At 36.2% G+C, this 21303-nt stretch overlaps 1 protein-coding gene across 4 annotated transcripts in view; it reads left to right on the top strand.

The window, feature by feature from the left end:
- The window catches only part of BTBD10 (BTB domain containing 10), an 85091-nt gene that overhangs the window by 4863 nt on the left and 58925 nt on the right, over positions 1 to 21303 (top strand). For 2 of the 4 annotated variants that reach the window (XM_086677940.1, XM_086677937.1), the window contains exon 2: positions 21053 to 21208. The exons of the other annotated variants lie outside the window; for them this stretch is intronic. In XM_086677940.1, coding sequence (XP_086534066.1) covers positions 21108 to 21208 — 101 coding nt within the window. In that variant the 5' untranslated portion in view covers positions 21053 to 21107. The remainder of the gene's footprint in view (positions 1 to 21052; positions 21209 to 21303) is intronic. 4 annotated transcript variants of the gene reach the window in all.

Here is a 21303-nt window from a genome sequence, read left to right on the forward strand (position 1 = left end):
AAGTATCTTGTAAGGAAATTGGTTTATTGAGAGGCCCGTTAGTGTACTTGTAATTAATACGTGAAGTTAAATTCAGAGGCCCCTCTGTAACTCATCTATGGTTTTGAATGTTTATTGGTTGCTCTGCCATCTCACATTGTCTTCTCAGTCATTGACTTTTACTGGAAGCAGTATTGGTTCATTGGATTCTGTTCCTGGCAGATGGGGTGAGGAGAAGGTGCATAGTGATAGAAATGGGATGGGGAGAGTGTGATGAAGCAGGCATTCATGTTCCTCTTCTTTACGTTGTACATTAAAAAACTGATTTAACCAGTTTTTCTTGTAAGAATAGGTACTTTGACAAAACACAGTGCATTATACATTGTAGAGCTTGGTGATTATTTGTAGGATTGAACCTCGTGGATTAAAGCACATTTACCCATTAGTATGAAATACTTTAATCACATAATCTGATTCATATTTAGTTGGGCTGAAGGGAATGGAAGTTTAGAGGTCAGACCAAGAAGAAAAGTGGACCTTAGGCACATTGAAGGCAAGGTGGAGGGTCTTTGATGGCTGTAAGGGTGAGAGAGGAGGCTAGGTAAGGGAGAGAATTTTGAAAAGGAAGATAAAATGGTGAAGTACCCTTTTGTCTACTGTGTAGTTTTACAAAGTTTTACTAAATCTACCATAATGCCTACAAAGACTACAGAGAATATTGGTTTTTTTTATGAGGACTACTTTGGTAGTTTGAAGACTTGATTTTCTACCTTTTAGCTCAGTCTTCTCAAATCAGACTAGTCTACTATCTCTTCATCAGTCCCTCCTCCTCTCTCTAGTATAGGAAGTAAAACAGGCGCTGCGTAATATGTTTGTTTGTGAGGTGTTGCTGTTTGAGAGTTTTAAAAACATTCTGAAGAATCTGTTGTATATTTGTGGAGATTATGTTTGAAGGGGGAAACATTTTCTGCTTCCTGTGTTTCTGCCATGACTTGTAAAGTAGGAAGTTCTCTTTTGGAAGTAGCTTTCCTCCTTTTTTCTATCTCCTGAGCTGTCTTCCCAAGAAAGCATTAGGTGAAGCTAGAACGGATTGAGTATGTTTTTGCTCAGTGCCTTTTGGTTCTGTTTTTGGAGCTCCCAATTCTTAGGATGTACATTTTCTGCTTGTGTGTATGGTAGATTTATCTGAGCAGGCTGGGGCCTGAGGAGGGAAAAAGAAATGGACAGCTACAGATCTAAGTAAGTTTAATTTATGTTTGAAGTAATAGGAAGCTTTTTTGGCAACTGGTTTTGGCTGTATTTTTATCTTTGTCTGACTCCTGTATTTTGTTTCTTTGTTGGTTATGAACCCACAGTAAGGGGGGAAGAGGTAGTTATTGGTGTTCATTAAGGGAGGAAGAACTATTTAATAATTTTTTCTCCTTTTGGATAGAGTGTTTATTAGGGTTCAAGTTAACATTGCATTTCTTCTACTATGGCTTGCTCTGGTTTACTTTGGCATCCTTGAATCACACTTCCTTGCTAAGCAGGTAGCAATCTAAAGCACAGAGATGGAAGACAAGCACTCAGAATTCAGAGATCCTCCCTGAGAGAGGATCAAGAGGTTAGTAAATGTTAGTGGTAGATGATGGGAATACAGTGAGCTGAGTACTTGAAACAGCCCAAACTTGAACATAAACGAATAAAGATTTTATGTAGAATATGTGATCTTATGTCACAGTAGATTGCTGAAGATCAGTAAGATGTTAAAAGATATCTTTGCCATTCAAGGCATCTTTCATTGCCCTTAATTAATAGTTTATATTTTTCTGATTGAAAATGTAAAATATCTGGGACTTGGTGCTTACTTTTATCTTTAATTAGTTGAAATGAGTTATCTATTAATATTTTTGGTCACAAATTGAAATTAACATTTAGTATTTGGCTGAGGATGACAGTCTCATAGTGAATCACTGATTGAAGTACTTTATTAGAAACTATGCATAACACTTTTCTGAGGCCATTTTAATTATAATCCTACTTTTCTGCTTGTACTACCCTACTTGGGATCATTTAGATCTGAGTTTAAACACAGATGTTAGCTCTATGAGGTTACTTAAACTCTATGAGCCTTTGTTTCCTCACATGAAAAGTGGAACTAGAACACAATTGTCATGAGTTTAAGAATGAAATAAAATAAACTTATGTAAAAGTGCTATGTAAATAGTAAAGTGACTATCACTTGTTAGTACGTTTTTCTGTGTTTATGCTTCAAAAATAGCACACATCCATCAGGGTAAATTTACATCTAGCTATCTCTCTTGGATGGAAACAAGTTCAAATGGCTGTTTACAGCTTCGCTATATGGCTCTTCCACTAGAAATTATAAAGGTGTTTTTTTGTTGTTGTTTCACTGAACAATAGGAAGCTCTTTTTCTTGCTTTTCGTGTAGGCATCCATTGACTGATGTCTGGAATTCTATGTAATTTGAATGCCAGATGGAATAGTAGCATATAGTAGAGTGAGATGGTTTGGCAATTTAAAAATCATTTATTTGGAATGTCTGGGTAGCTTAGTCGGTCAAGCATCTGTCTCTTGATTTTGGCTCAGGTCATGATCTCAGGGTCAAGAGATCTAGCCCCACATCTGGCTCCGTGCTTGGGTGTGGAGTCTGCTTAAGATTCTCTCCCTCTGTCTCTCGGCCCGTGTCCCATTTGTGCTCTCTCACTCTCCCAAAAAAAAAAAAAAAAAAAAAAAAATTAAAAAAATAATCTGTTAAGATACTGTTATCTACTTCTAAAAAAATAAAACCATTTTTACCAATTTGGATTGTTTCCCTTTTGTTTCCTTGATGGTCATTGCTATAGCAGGTGAGTAGAAAATTATTCTACATTTTCTATTTGTAGACTACATTAAATCTCACCTTAAAAATAAGTTTTAGGGGCGCCTGGGTGGCTCAGTCGGTTAAGCGTCCGACTTCAGCTCGGGTCACGATCTCACGGTCCGTGAGTTCGAGCCCCGCGTCGGGCTCTGGGCTGATGGCTCAGAGCCTGGAGCCTGCTTCCAATTCTGTGTCTCCCTCTCTCTCTGCCTGTCTCCTGTTCGTGCTCTCTCTCTCTCTCAAAAATAAATAAACATTTTTAAAAAATTAAAAGAATTTTAAAGCTCAGAAACCTCAGAATCTCAATCTGAGATCTCAGATACAAAATTGTACAACAAAGTATTTTGATAATTTTCTTATTCTTGAAGGATCATACAAATAGTGCTGAATTATTTTAAAGTTAATTCAAGGCAGCGTGCTTTATACAATGCAGGATTGAATTTGATTTTTCTCACATTTGGAGAGCAAACAACACACTCTGCTCAGCCCTTTTGGTTCCTCATTTGTTAATTGAGACTTTTCTTCAAGATGTTCCTGTAAGATGGTAATTGTGGGGCACTGTTGTTTCCTTCTTATTGAGTAGTCCACATTGTCTGAGTTTCTCTTTTAAAAGTGAATGCTGAGTTATTAGTGGTGGAATTATAAAACCGTAATGCTGAAAGTACTTGAAATCATTAATACTCTGATTTTTGGAAGAATAAATTGAAGTGCAGAATAAATCCTCTTACTTGATTTTGATAAAAGTTATTGTCTGGTAGTGGGAAAGCTGAGACTAGAATACAGATCTGCAAGTCTCCTGATTCTGAGTGATTTATTTCAGTTATCTCCCTAGTGGGTTGCATGTACTTCTGGAAGTGTATGAAAAACTTGTTTGTTGTGCCATTTGAAAGAAAAAATAGAACTTCCGTTTATATATACTTTACTCAGTCCCTTTTTTCATTTCCATTTTGTGTTTATGTAGTGTATTTATAATACTAGAAAGCAGTATATATGCATTATTTATATACATGTATGCATATGTTGCTGTTAAATTAGTTGAACTCATAACATTAAGAAAGGGATAAAAGTGTCATTTTAGAAGAAAAGTGGGGTGACATCTTTCATTGCTTTCATTTGTCATTCATTAGTGACTGATATTTAACAGTCTTGAACACTGGTTGGTTTTGAAATTGTTTTACAATGAGCACTTTGAAAAATTACTTACAAAAGTATATTTTTGGAAGTAATTTCTTTTCGACCAAAAAAGTATAATGCAGTGCATGCAATTTGGGACATTTAGCAAAGAGCAAGGAAGAAAATAGCACTGAAATCCCATGACCCAAAGATTATGGCTTCCAGAGTCTGTCAGTCAGTCTGTCTGCCTCTGTCTTTTTACACACGCACACACACACACATCTATTCTGTATGTAATGACTTAAAAATTTTAAGAAATTAAAAGAAAATTTGAATAATATAACAGATATGTAATTAGATTTAAAAATTAACATTTCTTCCCTCCTCTTTCCTTTCCCCTTCCTCTTATCATAAATGCTTTGATAAACAATATTTGTTAGGATAAAATTTTAAAAGGGTTCTTGTGTCAAAGTGTATGATATCCTACAAGTTTTACAATTTATATTCCCACAAGCTTGAGTAGCCATCTTCTCTATACTTAAGCCATCACTGTTTGTCATTAAACCAACCAGCAAACCTTTGACGATTTGATGGGTTAAACATCTCAGATTTAACTTGGGTTTCTTATATTACTAGTGAGGTTGAATATTTCTTCTTTTCCCCTTTTTGGCCACTCATATTCTTTTTGTAAAGTGCTAGTTCATGAACTTTGCCCATTTTTCCATCATAGTATTCAGGTACTTTAATATGGATATATAAATATTCTCTGTATATTTAAGATTTTAATTTTTTATTTTGTATGTAAAATCTTTTATAGTTTTGAGTTTTATGTAGTCTAACCAATCCTTCTTGAAGCCTGTGTGCCATCCTAAATCTGATCCCTGATGAAGTTTTTACTAGTTTTTGTTGAGAATATTAGCTTAAATTGACTGGCAGCACATTCCTGTTTCTCATACTAGCAGTCTTTGGCTTGATGGTTTGTTGTTTTTTTTTTTTCTGAGACTTGGAAAGGCTTAGATACCCCTTCTTTATTCTGAGTCAGATAATTATTCACTTATATTTTCTCCTTGATTTTGTTGTGATTTTATGTTGTACTTTGAAATTTTTAATGTGAAATTTGGAAAGGATCTTCTGCTCAAATAGGTAAGCAGTTAATTTTTTTTAGAACCTGTCTATCTAACCTTGAATCTGTCTGTAATCCAGCTATCTAACTCTTACTGATTTGAAATGCTACCACTAGCACTTTTTATTTTCTGGGAATAGCGTTTTAATTGGTTGTGTATTAAATTTGAGAGACAGTGTATATATATAGTATGTTGGAAAAAACACTGAATTTGACTATAGCAGTATGTATCTGTGTCCTAGCTTATTTATTATCTATATGACATTAGGCAAATAACATAATCCCTTTAAGCCTAAGCCAGTTTCTCAATTTTTTAGAAAGGCATCACCTTATACAGTAGAAGACATCTCTTGTGTCTTATAGGATTGATATGTGGATTAGCATAGATAATATATGTGAAAATCCAACCTGTTATCCAAGGTTTCCTGAATTAGATGCATCTAGCCCCTGTACCTCCGTCCTACTTGAAAAATCTCAGTAAATATTTTGCTGTAGTTCACTTAATGCTGAAACATATTTAACCTACCACTAGTCTGGTAAACTTCCCAAATGAGGATAGCTTCACCTTTTTCTTCAAGAACCCATTTTGATATGTCTTGGTCATTGCTTACTATTCTAGATGGAGGTATTTAATAGGACTTGAATGCATTTGAGTGACATGGCAGTCCTTTTCATTGCTACTAAATCTGCACTTACATTTATAATGTGCATCTACTGTTTATTTAAACAAAACCAAAGAAACAAGTGTTGCAATTTAGAACATGCTAATAGTAGGCCTTTTATTTACTTAGAGTATATAAATTAACACAGTGTTCAAATATCAAAACTATATTAAAAGAATACTAAAAAACCTTGCTTACATCTGTATTGCTTTCACCCCATTCCCATCTGTCCCTGTAGGTAACCATTTCTATTAGTGTCTTGTTTATCCTTCTAGAGTTCTTTTTGCAAAAATAAACACATGTATATTTGTATTTATGTATAGATATATGTATATATTTAATTTGTTCAGAAAAAAAAAAAAAACTGTATCCTACTTGTTCTTCACTTCCCCCCCCCCCATCTAATAATATATCTTGGATATGATCCATTATTGTACATGGGGATCTCCCTTATTCTTTTTTATAGATGCATAGTAGTTCATTCTGTCGATGTACCAGTTTATTCATTTAGCCTCTTTTGACGCACAGATTGTTTTCAGTTTCGTGCCATTACAAATAATGCCACAGTGAATATATTTTGAATATTTTGTTTAGTATTTGTGGAGTTGTATCTTCAGGCTAGATTTTTACAAGTGGGACTGGTAAACATTTGTATAATTTAGATATTATAAAATTTTTCTCCATGGGGGTTATATTGTTTGTTTTTCATTAGCAGTGTATGAGAATGTAGAGAATATCTGTTTCTCCTCAGTCTTACCAACACAGTTTATGGTCAGATTTGGAGATATTATTTTGCATTTCTCTTATGAGTTAGGTTGAACATACTTTAATAGACTGAATTTACCTTTATTTACCTTTATTTTTTTTACCTTTATTTTTCTGATAATTTCCCATGTCTTTTGAACATTCTCTATTTTTTGTGGGGGAGAGCTGTGGGTTTCTTTCTCTTTTTAAAGAGCTTTTTATGTAGTGAAAAGTATTTTTTAAGTTTTGTTATTTCTGCTGCTTTTTGTAGTACAATGTATTTTTATGTAGTCAAATAAGAAAGGCTTTACCTCCTTCCAGATTATAAAGGAAATCACCTATTTTTTTTCTAGTATATGTATGATTTCAGTTTTTATAATAGCTGATCCATTCGGAGTTTATCCTAGTATTTGTGAGGTACGTGTTCAATTTTATGTTTTCCCAAATGTTATTTATCCATTTGTCCCAATACCACTTATTAGTGTCTGTCTTTTCCTCAAGTGATTTGAGAAACCACTTCTTTATCATATATAAAATTTCATCATGTTTTAGGGGTCTATTTCTGGACCTTTTATTCTGTTCTGTTGTTTTGCCTGTCTATTCATATACCAGTATCACAGACTTTTAGTTTTTGTAATAAGGCTCAATGATCTCTGAATATAAGAAAGTAATTTTATTATTTGTTAAAAATTTTTTTAACGTTTATTTTTGAGAGAGGAAGAGAGAGATCAAGCCAGGGAGGGACGGGGGGGCAGGGACTGAGGATCGGAAGCAGCCTCTGCTGTCAGCACGGAGCCTAACATGGGGCTTGAACTCACAAACAGCAAGATCATAACCCAAAGTCAGATATTTAACCGACTGAGCCACCCAGGCGCCCCGAAAATAATTTTTATTTTATTTATAAGTGGAACATTACCTGTAATATTAAGATACAAAGATATGTATAGTGTGTGTGTGTGCAAGTAATTTGTCTCAAGGCAAATTTTAGATTCCTTAAAATGAAACATTTAGAGGAGAAAACTATTTTGGTGGGGGAGGCTCTGATATTCTGCCTCTAATTGTACTGGCATATATGATAGTTACTAGCCACATATCGCTTTTTAAATTTAGATTAATTAAAATGGATAATTAAAAATTTCCTCAGTTGTACATTCTAAGTGCTTAATAGCCACATATGGCTAGTTGCTACTTTTTGTACAGTGTAGACATAAGCCATTTTCATTAAAACACAAAGTTTTGTTGGGTAGCACAACAGTCCAGAACTTGAATATACTTATGGCCTTTTCTGGCCTATTGAGTTGATGGCAGATAAACAAGCAAAAATCTGAAAGGAATAGAAGGTAGCAGGGATAATGAACAGGGCAAAATGGAACAGTATAATAAAGGTTATATGAAGGAAATATATGACTTATTTAAAGAGTCTCAGAAGAAAAAAAGTATTTTTTAAAGGGTCATGGAGGAAAAAAGAAAACAATTAAGAGTCTTTGTTTAAAGGGTGCTTGTTCTTAGGAGTTGAATGTAATCTCCTTTGATTTAGGCACTTCATCAGCTTATTGGAGATCTGCCTATATTAAATTTTATGTCAAGGTGATTTGTTCAATTAAGATGTTTCCAGTTTTGAATGCAATACTATTTGGTCATACAAGAAAAGAAAAAGTAGGGACATATGAACAGAAAACAAAACTTAAAATTTTTTTAGAATATTAAAAAAATCATAGGTCTTTTGTGAGTTTTAAGAATTTAGCACTATAAACAGCATCCAGTTCTTTACAAATGCTATCCATGTAATGCAGGTACTTAGAAAATGCTTAAGATGTGGAAAGATTTTCAAACATTCATTGATTTGTTTAAGATGGGATAAAACAAACATTTCTTGAAGTGTTAGTGCCTTGACTAAGAAGTCAGCAAAATTTGAATAGAAATTCTATGGGGCGCCTGGGTGGCTCAGTTGGTTGAGCGTCCGGCTTCAGCTCAGATTTTTTGGTTTTTCAGGTTTTTGGCTCACAGTTTGTGAGTTCGAGCCCCGCATTGGGCTCTGTGCTGACAGCTCAGAGCCTGGAGTCTGTTTCAGATTCTGTGTGTGTGTGTCTCTCTCTCTCTCTGCTCCTCCCCTGCTAACATTCTATCTCTCTCCCTCTCAAAAACAAATATTAAAAAAAAAAATTAAAAAAAAAAAAGAAATTCTCAGTTTTTAAGAGTCTCATGCTTTGATGGGGGGTGGGAGGGAAGGGAGGGTGGGTGATGGGTATTGAGGAGGGCACCTTTTGGGATGAGCACTGGGTGTTGTATGGAAACAAATTTGACAATAAATTTCATATATTGAAAAAAAAAAAAGAAATTCTATAGAAGTTGTAAAATCAATTACCTCAAAGATTTTATCTCCAAGTAGCCTCTGGAAGATCAGGGGCTGAATGTGAGTTGGCATTGAAAGTTTTACATTTTGGTGGATTAAATAAGGAGGCCTTTTAAATAGCCAAAGAACTTTACTTTTTAATGGAAATTCCATGCAATTTTATTAAATCTGTGAATATCTCTAGCGGTTAGCAAAAAGCCTGAAGAAATGTTAAGTACCTAATGAATACGTTTTGAACGAAAGCATAAATCATTTAAATTTGATATCATGGAACTAGTTACACAAAATTTAGTCAGACATAATCTAGTATAAAAATAACCTGAATAAACTTCTTAACTTTATTCACTTGCCTTACTTTAACTGTAGCCAATCAGAGAAGGACAAGCCTTGACAATTGAAAGGGCTTCCTTCTGTGAAATTGACCCACAGCTTTAAGGAATATTTTGGGGAAACTTAAGGGTTATTTGATAATATTATTTAAAATGTTTTCAGGGCTATTTCCTATACTTTCCCTCCTTTAACCCCACTTTCTTAGTGTATATCTCCTGAGAGCAAGTATTGGCAATAAAAATTGAATTGTTATAATTTTTGCTCATTTGAGGGTAGGATTCACATGATTGGTGCTCTTTACCATAACTAAAACATGGGTATAATTATATGGTACTATTCTTTTTTAATACAAGCAACTAAGTTAAAGACTGTCCAAAAATCTTCATAATTTGTATTTCCCCTTTACTAATAGATTGTGTTAAATGAAATTTCTTTCATCTTAATGTTAAAACATTTTGTAAAAGCTTATATATCAGTTGTACTAAGCTGTGGGGACACACTTGAATCATACTTTCTTCTTGTCCTTAAGGATCTTACAGTTTAATACAAGACACGTGGCAGAAACATTCTACCAGTGCATAATGATGGGGCTTAGCACATGCTACCCCAAAATGTGGTACCTTGGCATATCGATTACTTTAAGCTGAGGGAATGTGAGAAATGGCATGTGTAGGATGGACTTTCTGACCTGTCCCTAAAGCAAGTCAAAAAACCCTCATGAGAGGTATCTTCCTTTATCCAGAGGAAAGGATTATTCTTCTCTCTGAAGATGAAGGGATACAGAGAAGAATCTGAGGAACAGGCAGTTTGCTACACTTAGCTCATACTCTGTCCTATTATATCTTTCCACAACTTTCCACTCTTCATCACATAAGAACTAAATAAGAACCCTCAGATTAATAATTTCTTCAGGTTTTCATTTCTTTATGAACGCTCCAGTGTCATGTAAAATTTATATTAAACAAATCTGTATGCTTTTCTTCTGTTAATCTGTCTTTTGTTACAGGGGTTTCAGTTGAGAACTTCCAAGGGTAGAGGAAAAAGATATTTTTCCTCTTCTATAATATGTATTGACATATTGTAGAAGCAGTCAGAAACAAACAAACAAACAAACAAAAACTACACTTAAGCAAGTAAAATTAAACAGGGAAGATAATTTCTGTAACAGAGCCACCTCCAAATACTTTATTGTAGATAATGCTGTATTATGCAAACAGCATGTGTTATATTCAAATACTATAAGGAATATAGTGAAAAGTCTCATTCCAGCCTTCTGCAGAGGCAACTTTGTCATAAGTTTTACGTGATATTTATAATGATTTTAAAAACATATGCATGCATGGGTATATATATTTTATTTATTTTTAAAGTAAGCCCTATGCCCAACAAGGGCCTTGAACTCACAACCCGAAGATCAAGAGTCACATGCTCTACTGACTCAGCCAGCTAGGCACATCGTGTTTGGTTTGCATATGTATTTTTATTTTTAAATTTAATTAAATTATTTATTTTTTTAAGTTTATTTTTATTTGTTTTGAAAGAGAGAGAGCAAGTGGGGGAGGGCAGAGAGGGAGAATCCCAAGCCCCATTGTGGGGCTCAAACTCACAAACTGTGAGATCATGACTTGAGCTGAAGTCAAGAGGCAGATGCTTAACCAGCTGAGCCACTCAGGTACCCCTGCATATGAATTTTTAAAACATACTGAGGTACATAAGGCACATCTGTACCTTGCTTTTTAGTGTAGCAATGTATCTTGGAATATTTTCCTTATTAGTATACATATTATCTATCTCATTTTTACTGATTGCATGATATTATGCAGAGTTTTAACCAGTTTGTTTTTGATGAACATTTAGATTGGTTTCAGGTTTTTGCTGTGACAAATGTGTGAAGTCAAGGAGAGAAAATAGATGTATGCTTTTTGTGTGTATGTGTATGTTAGTATAGTGGTATGTATAATTAGAACAAGGGCTGAGCAGAATCTTAAGCTTTTAGTGTAATACATAGATAGAATATATTGGATAATATGGCAGACAGACTCTGAGGTAGTTCCTCTGATCCCTGCTTGCTGGTGTTCATGCCCTTTAGTGTGAGCAGAATTTGTGATTTCCTTTTAGCCAGAAGAATATGTTAAGGGTAATGAGATGTTCCCTAATTATAAAACTCCATTTTGCCAGCGTGTTTGCTATCTCTCCATCATTAGTTTTGAATCCTACTACTATGAGGGAATGAACTATTACAATCACAGTAAGCTTGGGAGTGGATCCTTCTCTAGTTGAGCCTCCAAATAAGGATCTGGTCATGGTTGACACCTTCATTGTGGCCTTGCAGAGGACCCAGCTAAACTCTGCCAGATTCCTGACCAGCAGAAACTGAGAAAATAATATGTGTGTTGTAAACCATTGGGTGGGTTTATGGTAATTTGTTATGTAGCAGGGGACTTTTATCTCCAAAAGAGAGAATTTTAAAATTTTAAGCTTCTGGGATACAGCAAGAATACTATGATAAAAATAACTGAAGGAGTTTTTGCTGAGGTTAGAAACGAGGATGGTTGGGTTGTTCTTCCATGCATTAAAATTTATGGGTAAGCTAACAGTGAAATAATTGTTTTCATCTAAGTACTATAGGAATGACATAAGGTTTTGATTTAGATGCTAAAAGTGTTATCAGCAGTTTTGTCTAAAGTGCGTGGTTTTTTGATGACCCTGAAAAGTCTAAGGTATTTTTGATGTTAAGTAGAACAGGGAGGGTCAGTTCCCTGGAGAAATAAAGATAATTGAAAGTGAGTAGAAATCCTATCCCTCCCTAATCATTCATCCCCTGCTCCTGTGTTGTGATTATTTTAGCGTTTTTTTTTTGTGTGTGTTTTTTTTGAACTGGGACATGGATGATACCCGTTTCATCTTTTTATTCCAACCATCTAGCACATTATAGGTGCTCATTAATTGTTGAGCAACTTCCTAGGAATTCTCATTTTCTGTGATCTCAAAAGGCAACTAGAAAGTCATGAATGAGCTAATGAAATATACAAAATTTGCATTCAGTAGTCTATTAGAGAAAGTCAGCAATGTGCCCAGCACTGTGTTACTATATAAGGTTTCCTGACTCATATTTTTTTAAAGTTTATTTTTTTATTTTGAGAGAGAGAGCAAGCGCATGTGCTTGAGCAGGGGATGGGCAGAGAAGGAGAGAGAATGCCAAGCAGGCTCCTTGCTGTCAGCGCAGAGCCTGACTCAGGGCTCAGACTCATGAACTGTGAGATCATGACCTGAGGCAAAATCAGGAGTCAGAGGCTTAGCTGACTGAGCCACCCAGGTGCTCCCTGACTCATCTATTTTTTATAACAATTTGATTGGAAGTTATAGGTAATAGAGAAAATAATGGTAATGAGAATTATGTTATTTTTTCACATTTAAGGAAATTGAGGACTTGGAGGTTAAGAAGCTTCTACAAAGTCGTATGACTAGTTGTTCTGATTCCAAAATCTTTTTGTCTTAGTCACTTAGTATTGTGGCAGAAGTAGAAAGGTTCCCACCGGTTTTCATTATCAAAAGTTATGTGTGTCATTATGGCAGTGAGCAGTGGGAAGATAGCTATAAGTATCCTTGATGGTAATGGGGACAATATGATTTAGGTTTTTTGATTAAAACTTGGTTTAAATATGTCATGCTGATATGTTTGATAATTATAAGTATTAAACATCTCTGCTAATTTTTTCACTTTCTTTTTGAATTTCTTTGTAAATTTACATCCAACAAAATTCTTTCTGGTGTACAGGTCTTATGAATTTTGACAAAGGCATACAGTTGCATAACTACCACCACCGCAATCCAGATATAGAATAGTTCCATCACCCCCCCCCCCCCCCCAAAATTAACTTGTGCTGTCCCTGTGTAGTTCCCCAAGCCCTGGGGGGAACAGGCCCTGGCTGTTCTGTTCTATATCCCTGTCTTCTCAAGAATGTTATAGAAATGCAATCGTCTGGTATGGAACCTTTGAGTCTGGTTTCTTTAGCTTACCATAACACTTTTGAGATTCCATTTTGTTGAGTGTATCAGTAGTAACTCTAATTACTTACATGTTGTATTGTTAGATGCTTTCCCACCTGTGTTTACAGATAACATCCAGTCTTTGTTTCTCTGTAGTCTATGGATTGGATAATTTCTACTGATCTGTTTTCAAGTTCCCTTATTTTTTTCCTCATCTTGTGTGCTGTTTTGCCCATCTAATGAAATTTTCATTTTAGTTATTCTTTCCAGCTACAGCTGAAGTTTTCATTTTTTGATAATTTTCATTTCTTTATTGAGAATCCCTTTCTGCCATTCATCAAGACTACCTTCTTATTGTAGTTCTTTGAATATATTCCTTTAATTGTTTAAATATGTGGTTTGAAGTCATTCACTAAATCCTATATCTGGGCCTACCTGGAGTCACTTTCTATTGATTGCTGTTTTACTTTCTTATTTCTTTGCATTGCATAATTTTTGGCAGAAACCAGGGTATTGATTATAATGTTCTTATGAGTATTGTTGTTTTGTTCTAGTGGACCATTAAGTTGCCTGGCCTCAATCGCACACATTGTTTCCCAAGCAGTGTATACCATCTGATATCTGTGCTTAGTTCTTACTTCTTCCAGCTACTTGGTTTTTAGTATGGTCTCCTGGGGAGTGAGTGGAGGAAAGTGCTCCCGCCACCTGTGTAATTTGGTGATCAGCCAAAAATTTGGGCCTAGATTACATTCACATTTTGGAGCTCACCCTCCCTGTACTTCCTCTACTTTTGGATATTCCCTTTTAATTTCTAGCTTCTCTGGCTCTGGTGGTTTCTGTCCTCTGACACTCTTAAGCCAATAAGGGTTTCAGCTTTCTGCTGCTTGGGCTGTGTATGGTTGGGCCTGCACTCAGTTTAAAAAGCATCAAACTCCTAGATCTTAGGCCGTGCAGCTTTCAAGGGTAAATTCCTCTGTAGTCTACCACAGAGGGCCTGGAGTCTCTCCTCCATGCATGTGTAATTTAGCCTAGTAGAATTTATGTTTAGATTTTGGGTCACACCTCTGTGTGGTTCTTTCACTTCCAGTATGTCTGACTTAAATTTCCAGCTGCTCTTCTAGTTCTGAACTGTTTTCTCTACTACTTTGAGCTGTATGGCTGGCTGGTTTCCTTCACCATATTTCTAGGGGATTGGGAAGGGCACTCAGCATAAGAACTTCATCTGAACACAAAATTCTGTTGCCTTTCAGAATATGCTCTTCTTTCACTACTTTATGCTTTGGGATATTTGCCAGTGCTTTTATTTATTTATTTTTTTAAATTTTTTTTTCAATGTTTATTTATTTTTGGGACAGAGAGAGACAGAGCATGAATGGGGGAGGGGCAGAGAGAGAGACACACAGAATCAGAAACAGGCTCCAGGCTCCGAGCCGTCAGCCCAGAGCCTGACGTGGGGCTTGAACTCACGGACCGCGAGATCGTGACCTGGCTGAAGTCGGACGCTTAACCGACTGCGCCACCCAGGCGCCCCTTGCCAGTGCTTTTAAACAGTAGTTTTAAAAATATTTTATCCAGGTTTACAGGGGGCCTGGGTGGCTCAATTGGTTAGGCGTCTGAATTTGGCTCATGTCACCATCTCACGGTTTGTGGGTTTGAGCCCCACGTCGGGCTCTGTGCTGACAGCTCAGAGCCTGGAGCCTGCTTCGGATTCTGTGTCTCCCTTTCTCTCTGCCCCTCCCCTGCTTGGACTCTCTCTCTCTCTCTCTCTCTCTCTCTCTCTCTCTCAAAAATAAACATTAAAAAAAGTATTTTATCGAGGTTTAAATCATTGTTATCTGTAGGAGGCTCACATGATTGCTTAACTTGGCTGCCTGTACAGGTTTCTTTTCACCCCTCTGGTTTACTTTTCTTTTAAAAGTTGCTTCTAGGGGCATCTGGATGGCTCAGTCAGTTAAGTGTTGACTCTTGATTTCAACTCAGGTCATGATCTCAGGGTTCCTGAGATTGAGCCCCATGTTGGGCTCTGTGCTGATAACGCAGAGCCAGCTTGGGATTCTCTCTCTCTCCCTCTCTTTGCCCCTCCCTGCCTCTCAAAATAAACTTTTAAAAAGTTGCTCTCACCTGTTGTTTTTATAATTTTTTAAGTTTATTTATTTTGAGAAAGAGCAGAAGGGACAGGGAGAGGGAGAGAGAGAATCCCATCAGGCTCCACACTGTCAGTGCTGAGCCCGACAGGGGGCTCAAACTCACAAAGTGTGAGACCATGACCTGAGCTGAAATCAAGAATCTGAGGCTTAACGGACTGAGCCAGCCAGGCAATCCCCTCCTCCCAGCCTGTTCTTTTTCTTTCACAATTATCTGTAGCAGTATTCATTCTCTCCAGCCTCTCCAATTATTGATGTAGTTAAAATATCCTCTGGATACTTGCCTTTCTTTGCAGCCAAAGGCAGTCTTGGCTCTTTGGGCTGGTATCACTGTGTGATTTTATTCTTTTCATTGTTTTTCCTCTTACTTACCAGGTCTTTCTCTCCAGTAACCACCACACTTGAATTACTTTGTTTGCAAAGTTTGAGAGATAAAAACAATTTTCCGTTAATAGAAAAGTTCTCATATAATGACACTATTCAGAATGAGATCCCAGTAGGATGAACAAAGCTACAAGATGGCTGCAGTTTAAAAAAAGACATCTGCTGGCTGTAGGGAACAAATGTTATGAATTTCTGTATACCTAGCTTAGTATGTTAGAAAGAACATGGGCTTGGGACACCTGGGTGGCCCAGTTGATTACGCATGGACTCTTGATTTTGACTCAGGTCATGATCTGGTTGGTGAGTTTGAGCCCGCGTTGGGCTCTGCACTGACAGAAGCCTGCTTGAGATGCCCTCTCCCTCTCTCTCTGCCCCTGCCCTTCTTGTGCATGTGCCCTCCCTCCATCTCTCTCTCTCTCTCAAAAAAAAAAAAAATAAATAAAAAAAACATGGGCTTTCTGTTAGACTGGGATTCTAATGTTAGCTCTAAGATCTTTTCATCTATAAAACATGATTATAATATTAGCTTGTTTTGAGCTTTAAATAGGAGAAAATTAAACTTCCTAGCCCACTGATACATAACATAGGACAGAATAAAGTCTCCATGTACTATCCTTTTTTCAAAAAAAAAAAACAAAACAAAACTTTTCTATGAATCATTGTCATTAATCAATAATACCTGGAAATAGTATCCCAAAGACCACTTATTTATGTTATTATAGTCTTGAAGATTCTGTTCCCCCACCCCCCCCCTTTTTAAATAGTAATATCCAAGAGAAGAGAAGTCATTGAATTGCCTTTTTCCTAGTTGACTTTTGACAGACAGTCTCCTGAATGCATGTCTCTAGCCAATTGGCCTAGTTGTTCCTCCCTCTGCACAGATTATATCTAAATTATTTAGAATTTAGATTATTTCTTGTCATAGGCTCTGGGTCTGGAGTTTTCTCTTGTCCAGCAAGAGAGTGGACGCAAAATTGAAATGCAAGAGAGGCTAATGTCTGGGAGGAGACAGGAGCCCCTAGTAAGGGTCCTTGCTCTGACCCTTGCTCCATTTTTATTAGGATCAGAATGGGCGTGCACAAGGATACAGTGAAACCGTGGACATTAACTCATGGGCGTGGGGAAAAGAGGTTTTGAAGATATGCAGTGTTAGGGGTTTGGGTCAGTAGAAAACAAAATTCTGGTGCTGGGCGGGAGGTTGTATACAGCAGACAGGAGGCGCCACCTCTGTTTACCTAAACTGGCCAAGAGGACAAGAAAGGCGAAGCATGCTACCTCAGGGTCAACAAGGCACCTTTCTTTTGCTAATTAGTTCCACTCAGGGCAACTTCTGCTGGCTGTTTTCCATAGTCCTGTTTACCTGTTTACCTATTTTGGTCCTTCCTTCCTGTGAAAGCAGCTTTCTGCTATTTTACTAAGTTGGGTGGCATTTCAGCCCTGAACACCTAATTTTGTTTCCCTCATTTTTGATGCTTTCATCCTGAGGCTTTTCTATTCCTATATCTTTGTCCTGTACTGGGAGCCTATGCCCTGTTTACCTAATCTTGTTTACCCAAACTTGGGTGTGTTCATCCTGTGGCTTTCTAATTCTTTATGCCTTGTTAACCCATCAGTGCAGTCTCAGGGAATTCCTAAGTTTATTCCCCACAATTTCTGTCATGCCTAAAAATAGCAATGAACTGTGACATGTTTTCTAAAAACTTTGTTTCTAGTAGTCCAGTAATTATGTTTTTGATGATTACAAGATCCATACAATAATAAACTTTAGTTTGCCTTGTATGAAGTATACACTGAGGAGCCAAAAGTCCTCTATTTTAAAGGATCTTTTTATGGTAAGGAGTTTAGGTCAGGACATGGAGACTCATTAAAAGTTCTTAGATAATTTTGACTACAGTGCAGCTAGTATAGACTGAATGGTGATAAAGAGGTCAACCAAAATCCTTACTGATACATGTTAAGGATTCAGTTGAAGGCAGCAGCCTTACGAATGAAAAGGGAGAGGAGTCAAAATTTTGAAGTACACTTGATGTTGGGAAATGAGAAGTCAAGGATGACTTCGGAGTTCTTGAGTTAGTGAATAGAGATGACATTAGCTGATGTGGGAGGCCAAGATAGAGCCTGGCATTGTTGAATTTGGGGTTCTTATTGAAGAATTCAGATAGAGATAATGAAAACAGTGTATGTAGTATGTAAAACCTGGTGTTCTCAAGGGTTTGGTCCTCATGGTTTTTTTGTCCGGTGTCTCCCTGGACCCAGCAAATGAAGATGGAATCCTAAAGAACACCCAAGTTTTAATGGAGATGAAGAATTGGGGTAATGGTGTAAGAACTATGCAGGTAGGAAAGAGACACAGGAGTAAGTGGTATGTGGAGCCATCAACTGAGGCTTTTTTCCTTTACTAGGGTGAGATTTGGAGCACAGGAACAATGCCCAACTTGATTTAGCATCTTATAAATAGCTTGGCGTATCATATTTGGTGTTCAGTAAGTCCTTGAATGAATGAATGAATGAAATGAAATAAAATAAAATATGTCACTATGATGCAGAGATTGATTAAAATAGAAGAGATTATTACACATTTCAAACTAGTATATGTGTGTCATTTACCTTTTATCTATTTGTAGTCTTGTTTATAGCTTATTGATAACATTTGAAAGTATGCCAGCACATGTAGGCAAACACAGGCATATTTTTTCCAGATATCGCAGTTTGAATTTCCCTTGTTTTTTGCCTGTTCGTAGTCTTGACTATTGGGAGTAAGGATTGGGAAGAAATCTTTCACATGGTGATACCTAAGGTTTATTGACAAATGTAAATATGATTTTTCAGTTGACCTTTTTGATAACTTTCATCTGAAATTCTTTACTTTCTTGTGTCTGGCTGTAAAATACATGCTTATTAATTTTCATAGATTGATTAGTGAGACCTACTGGTATTTCCCATCTGCTACCTACATGCTACCCACTGTAAAATGTTGGAAAATGTAGATCTGAATTTGCCTTATGTATTCTTTGAGGTTCTGTTTTTTAGTCACTTTCTCTATCATTCTTCTCCCAGTGGACATCTTTGGGTATCCAGAGGGGTGTGTCTTATAGTTAAACGTCAGGAGGAGATAAAACGCTCTTGTAAAGAAATGTTAATGCCTGAAATAGTTTATTGGAAGACCTCTAAAGTAAGGAAAAAATTCTAAATCTCATTCTACACAACCTACTAAGCCTCTCTACATCTTTATTTTTCCTTTTTATTTTTCTCGATACTCGTTACCACCTTTTTCTGACTTTTTCCTTTGTCTGATTTGTTCTTTCTTACCCTTCTCTTCTGCCTCATCTCTCCTGTACAGATAAGTAGATACAATATCAAATTGAAGTTTAAAGAGTTTCTTTTTTAGTAAATACATTTTTATAATTAAAAACTGAAGTGAGATTGAAATTTTTTTTTCAAAATAATTTTATAGTTTTTATGTTCCTCTGATATCTGATTGATTTTTAATTATTCACTGATCCTTAAAGAAACAGGTTTCCTTTTCCAGGAGCATTCAGCATATAAACTGTGTGGCATTTACTTAGCAATTTGAATTAGCCATTGTACAATTCTCTGACTTTGCGTTTTCTATTATTTTTTTAAGTTTATTTAAGTAATCTCTACACCCAGTGTGGGGCTTGAACTCACAACCCTGAGATCAAGAGTTCTGACTGAGCCAGCCAGGTGCCCTCCTTTTCTGTTATTTTAATTTCACTCCTTGATCTACCTACTTGTTTACCTATTTATTAAAGTGTCCACTTATTGTAAGATTTCAATTGTTTTTGAAAAGAAAGTATTAACTATGAAGAAAAAATTATCAAATACCAAAAACAGTTTCTCTAAAGTGGAAATCTATATTTTTTAACCTTTTATTTTTTATGGAAGTAATTCTTTTTTATGAGCTCTGAGGTAGATTCAAAATTTGAATGAATTTACCTTCGGCATTTTTTATGAGATTGTACTGGAATTTTTAAAAAATTTTTTCTTTTTTAATCTTTATTTTTGAGAGAGAGGGAGGGAGGGACGGGTGGACAGAGAGAGAGACACACACACAGAATGTGAAGCAGGCTCCAGGCTCTGAGCTGTCAGCACAGAGCCTGATGCGGGGCTTGAACTCACGAACTGTGAGATCATGACCTGAGCTGAAGTCGGACGCTTAACCGACTGAGCCAACCAAGCCACCCCTATTGTATTGGAATTTTTTATAAAAGTAAGGTATAGTATTTTTCCAAATCTGGATTCCTTTTGATGTTTATGTACAACTCCCCTCACTTCCCTCTATCAAATCCATCTTGGAAAAGTGCATAGGAAGCATGTAGGAGTGGGTGTCAGGAAACCTCTGTTCTGGTCCAAATTCTTTAACTTTGTTCTGGATTGTCTAACCTCATTTAGTTGTGTGTGTGTGTGGTTTGTTTGTTTGTTTGTTTGTTTGTTTTTGATGTTTGGAGACTCTGAAAGTCAAATTTGATTATATCCAAACAAAATACTCCTGCTTGAACATTTATCAAGATCAAGACTTCATTCCATATAATCAATTCTCATTATTCTTTATAATCCTGCCATTTACCGACATTGTGACCTTTGGCAAAGTTACTAAACTACTGAGACCATTTTCTATTCCGTTTATGATAATAATGCCCACCTTGTAAGGTAAAGGTTAATTTGGATAGTGAATATACTTTAAAGTACTTAGCTCAGGTGTTCTGTAAAGCTATTGTTAATTTTCTTATAATTTAATGACTTTAGTAGAAAAAACAGTCACAAGTCTCGCATGTGAAAAGGCATGAAATGTATGAATCACATCAATACTGTATTTTTGTGGTAATTACAATGTAAGGAAGCATCACGGTGTTAACATACTTTTATTTTAGAGCTCACACTAAATTTCTACAGGGGCTCTTAAAGAAATAACAGCTTTGTTATTTGGTTTTACTAGATGCTTTGTTAAGCATCTTAAAACTTTTAGTAATTAAGAAATGTATTCCAGGTGAAATTCTGTCCAAAAGAATCATTTTGTGGAATTGCTTTCCTTTTTTTGGTTCTATATTAATGTTTGGAAACTTGAGGTACCCAGAGGGCAGTTAAGTGTATTTGCTAAGTATAAATAACACACTGTTAAACTGTTGCATAGGGGTAAGCAGATTTAATAGACGAATCAGATGAAAAGTACCTAAAAAGACTTATGGTGTTTGTTTTAATCCCATTTGTGGCAGTTTGTATGTCTGATATTTTATAATCCTGTTCTCACTTTAAAAATCTGTCACAGTAGTGTCAGAAAGCATGTAAAATTGTTGACTATTTTATTCTGCGTGGACCAGATTTAAAGGTCAACACTACTCTTTCACGTAGGTTATGGGTGCTACATATGCTTTCAGAGCAGTAGTGTGAGGAAGCTTGAAGTGGGATGGCAGGACGGCCTCATCCTTATGACAGTAACTCCAGTGACCCAGAGAATTGGGATCGGAAATTGCATAGTAGACCTCGTAAACTTTATAAACATTCAAGGTAGGTAGAAAATATGTATTTCACATATCAAAGTTCTGATAAAATTCACCTTTATAAAGAACCAAACTGCATTTGGTTGTGGCAAGTCCTGCAGG

The sequence above is a fragment of the Puma concolor genome, chromosome D1 (assembly GCF_028749965.1).
Source record: "Puma concolor isolate L17-30 chromosome D1, mPumCon1.1.hap2, whole genome shotgun sequence".
Taxonomy (NCBI): domain Eukaryota; kingdom Metazoa; phylum Chordata; class Mammalia; order Carnivora; family Felidae; genus Puma; species Puma concolor.